At 54.0% G+C, this 3,909-nt stretch overlaps 1 protein-coding gene across 1 annotated transcript; it reads left to right on the top strand.

The window, feature by feature from the left end:
- Positions 1–434: 434 nt before the first annotated feature.
- LOC141041755 (fruit bromelain-like) lies at positions 435–3,021 on the top strand. The gene is made up of 2 exons (XM_073508955.1): positions 435–977; positions 1,054–3,021. Exons 1-2 carry the CDS (start codon positions 509–511, stop codon positions 1,641–1,643), a joined length of 1,059 nt encoding a protein of 352 aa, XP_073365056.1. The 5' UTR covers positions 435–508; the 3' UTR covers positions 1,644–3,021.
- Positions 3,022–3,909: the final 888 nt, after the last annotated feature.

The following is a 3,909-nucleotide window of genomic DNA, read 5'->3' as shown; positions in this document are numbered from 1 at the left end:
TTTTTGATAGAATGAGAAGTCATGCGTTTTGTCGTTCTCCTATGAAAATGTAAGCCAAACTTGTAATACATCGGCCAAACTATATATGGGAGAGTACTGCACGCTGATCCGGCCAATTTCGATCAGGCAGCAGCGTACTACTCCAGCTCTAAGCGTGTGCGACGGTATATGCATGTGGACAGCGCACTTTGCCTCACCATCGGGGAAACAAGAATTTTTTTTTGGAGAAGAAGAAGAAGAAGAAGAAGATACGCAGAGAGGAGAACAAGCACCGTCGTCGGATACAAACATCCATGGACTCCCAGTCAATACGTACGTACGACTACGGCGTATGAACGCGCGCGGATCCATCGACGAAAAGTATGGAATCCGCTCGTATGCCCGTCTTGCTCGCCATGCGCGCGCGTATAAATAGAAGCGCGGGCAGCATGGTTGCTACGTGCTTAAGTAGCTCGCTCGTAAACCATTGCATTGCCAGAAGAAGCAAGCAAGCTAGCTAGCTAGAAAAATGGCGCCGATTCACAGTAACAGCTCTCGCCGCCTCGACGGCACGGTGCTTGCGCTTCTGCTCGTGCTCGTGGCCGCCACTGCCTTTGTCGGCGCTGCCGCAGCGCGAGGGGACGCGCTGGCCGCCCGGCACGAGCGGTGGATGGCCAAGTACGGGCGCGCGTACACCGACGCTGCCGAGAAATTGCACCGGCAGGAGGTGTTCGCGGCCAACGCGCGCCACGTAGACGCTGTCAACCGGGCGGGCAACCGGACGTACACCCTCGGGCTCAACCAGTTCTCCGACCTCACCAACGAAGAGTTCGTGGAGAAGCACCTCGGGTACCGTCACCAGCCGGGCGGGCTCCGTCCCGAGGACACGCCGGTGGCCGCGGTGAACATGTCCAAGGCTCAGTTCCAGTCCACGCCGGACAGCTTGGACTGGAGGGCCCAGGGCGCCGTCACCCAAGTCAAGAACCAAGCCCCATGTGGTAAGGATCTGCAGGCCAAAGTTGGCAAATGAATAAATGTTGACACGTACGTAAAAACAACGTTGCGTCTGTGTAGGGAGTTGCTGGGCGTTCGCGGCGGTGGCGGCGACCGAGGGGCTCGTACAGATCGCCACCGGCAACCTCATCTCCATGTCAGAGCAGCAGGTGCTCGACTGCACGGGCGACACTAGCACCTGCAAGGGTGGCTCCGTCATCGCCGCCCTACGTTACGTCGCCGCAAGCGGCGGCCTGCAGCCGGAGGCAGCCTACGCGTATACCGGCCAGCAGGGCGCGTGCCGCAGCGTCATGCCAAATTCGGCCGCCTCCGTTGGCGCCCCCCGCTGGGTGGGCCTGAACGGCGATGAGGACGCGTTGCGGGAGCTGGCTGCCAGCCAACCGGTGGCCGTGGGCGTGGAGGCGGACCCTGACTTTCAGCACTACAAGAGCGGCGTGTTCGTCGGTAGTTCGTCGTGCGGGCAGAACCTGAACCACGCCGTGACGGTGGTGGGGTACGGGGCGGACGGCGGCGGGCAGGAGTACTGGTTGGTGAAGAACCAGTGGGGGACGGGGTGGGGTGAGGGGGGCTATATGCGCCTCACGCGCGGGAACGGCGGAAACTGCGGCATGGCCACCGTTGCCTACTATCCGACCGTGGACAGCTCTTAAACACCAGAACTACTACTACATCAGTCAGTCCATGCATCATCGAGTATGATCTATCATCTACTGTATAAGCTACATACAATACGATGCAGCTGCACACTGCAATACGACGTATGTACAGATTTATTATATTTGAATAAAGCATGCATGGATCCTTGTACAAAGGATCCATTTGCCTATGTAATAGTAATAGCACCAACTTGTAAGCTTGTATATGAAAATAAACACTGCTTGTACTACATCAGTCAATGCAACATTGAGTATTAATTGGTTTATCAGCTAGCTACAGTATGATGTATATATGGATTTCGAATCTTTTTGAAAAAAATGGATTGAACACATGCTTCGATCGTCGTAGGAACCATGCATTTGCCTACGTACCTAATATATAGTATGAACTTGGAAGCTTGTATATTATGAAAATAAAGTTTTTCAAATTCAATGAAACGGACGTTCCTCAATGTTCTTCCCATGTCCCGCCTTTCCGTCTTTCTCATGCCGGTTCTTCTTCCTCTCACAACCCGACACAAATCTGCATCATCTATATTTGTCTCGTATTACCTCATTGCAGGAGCATTTTCACCAAAATGGTACGATAGGCTATGTTGCAACATTATGGAACCGGCTACTGAACAAGTGACTGAATTCTCATTTTAGGTCATTCACTTTTTTTTTCGTATTCCGTCTTGTCCAGGTGAACATGCATGCATGCGGGTGAGTTTCCTGTTAAATTTTTGCATCGCGTGCAATTGATGATCATGTTCACTCAGGTGAGCTTTGCTGAATGTTTATTTAGTTGCATTGCTTGATGAATTGATAGGACTATTTGAGTGCACGCATGTCACATACATATGCCAAAATACACAGTTTAAGCCTCCGGTATATTCTAGTTGCTTTTTTTTTGAAAAGGAGGATGACTCCCGGCCTCTGCATCTGGACGATGCATACGGCCACTTTATTAATGATTCTCACAAGACCTTACAAAGTCATACAACAGTAAGACTAAAGCCGCCGTCTAAGCAAACAAACTGTCGCTACACCTATCCAGTTGATGAAGGGGCGCAGATAGCCTCGGCCTAATACCAAACAGACATCGCAGCCAAGCCTAACATCTAAGACCTGAGACCCTAAACTAGCCACTTGCCGGGTCTGGGGCACACACTGGTCCGACGTGCTCTCAGAGGCCGCCGCCGCCAACTACCACCGCTCCATCTTTAGAACTGTACTGATGCATCAACCTTGCTCGGTCTAGCTATCGTCGACGCCACCACGGCGCCCAACGGCACCTCCTCCCTGCGCACAAACAGCTGAGCACGTCGCGGTTGCCACTGATACACCTCAGCGCCATGCTGCCAAGTACCACCAGCCGACACAGCTTGAAGTCCTTGGAAGATCTGTCGTGCGTAGCACCTGCCGACTAGGCATGACAGAGCGTAGCATCTGTCGGTCAGGCATGACTTGCCATCTCCACCGAAGCTCCGTGCAAGACGAAGCCGTTGCACCTCCTGCCTCTGACTTCCAGCGCTACTCCACAAACGATGCTCCCAGGAGAGAAACGACACCGCAGTGCCGCCATCGTCCGATCTGGAACACCAGATCCTAGGGTTTCCCCCGGAGCAGCACGAGTGGGTCGACAGTAGTTACACGACGATGACTTCATCAAGGTAACGACGTAGAACGCCGCCATCGCCTGTCGTCGGCTCGGTTTTCACCGGCAAGCATGTCTCCCCAACTCGCAGCCGGGACTAGATGATGGATCTCGAGATCCGATCACCAAGCTTCTGGCCGGCCACCGCCGATGAGGAAGATGACCACCACCACTGACTACATCAGCCAGAATAGATCGGCCATGGGTGCCGCCAAGCAGTCCACCAGGCCCTCGACGCCGCCGCCGATCTAAAGCTAGATGACATGCCGCCAAATACCGCATCGCGCCGCCACCCGATCCAGGCCAGCCGCCGCAGCAGCCGCCCGTGGCCCGAGGCAGGGCCGACCGCCGCCGCCGTCGAAGCCAACGTCGTCGCTTCTAGATCGGCGGCGGCGGGAGGAGGGGAGGAAGATGGGCTAAGCCCCGGCGGCGGCTAGGGTTGGGGAGTCGCTCGAGCGGGGGGCGACGCGGGGGCCTGAGACCAAAAATAACCTAGGAAACTTTCCTACCTTCTTAACTAGTGTCACACTAGTGCAATATAAATTTAAAAAAGAACATAAACTAAAGAAAAGAATAAATACAAATATAAAATATGGAGTGCATTGCGTGGTCAGATAATAC

The sequence above is a fragment of the Aegilops tauschii genome, chromosome 2 (genome assembly GCF_002575655.3).
Source record: "Aegilops tauschii subsp. strangulata cultivar AL8/78 chromosome 2, Aet v6.0, whole genome shotgun sequence".
NCBI classification, from domain to species: Eukaryota; Viridiplantae; Streptophyta; class Magnoliopsida; order Poales; family Poaceae; genus Aegilops; species Aegilops tauschii.
Note: the sequence above shows the minus strand (reverse complement) of the source record. Positions and strands in the feature narration are given on the sequence as shown.

Coding starts and splice junctions, on each gene's coding strand:
- LOC141041755 (XM_073508955.1), top strand. CDS start 509: ATGGCGCCGATTCACAGTAACAGCTCTCGCCGCCTCGACGGCACGGTG. Junction 978..1,053: donor CAAGAACCAAGCCCCATGTG/GTAAGGATCTGC, acceptor GCGTCTGTGTAG/GGAGTTGCTGGGCGTTCGCG.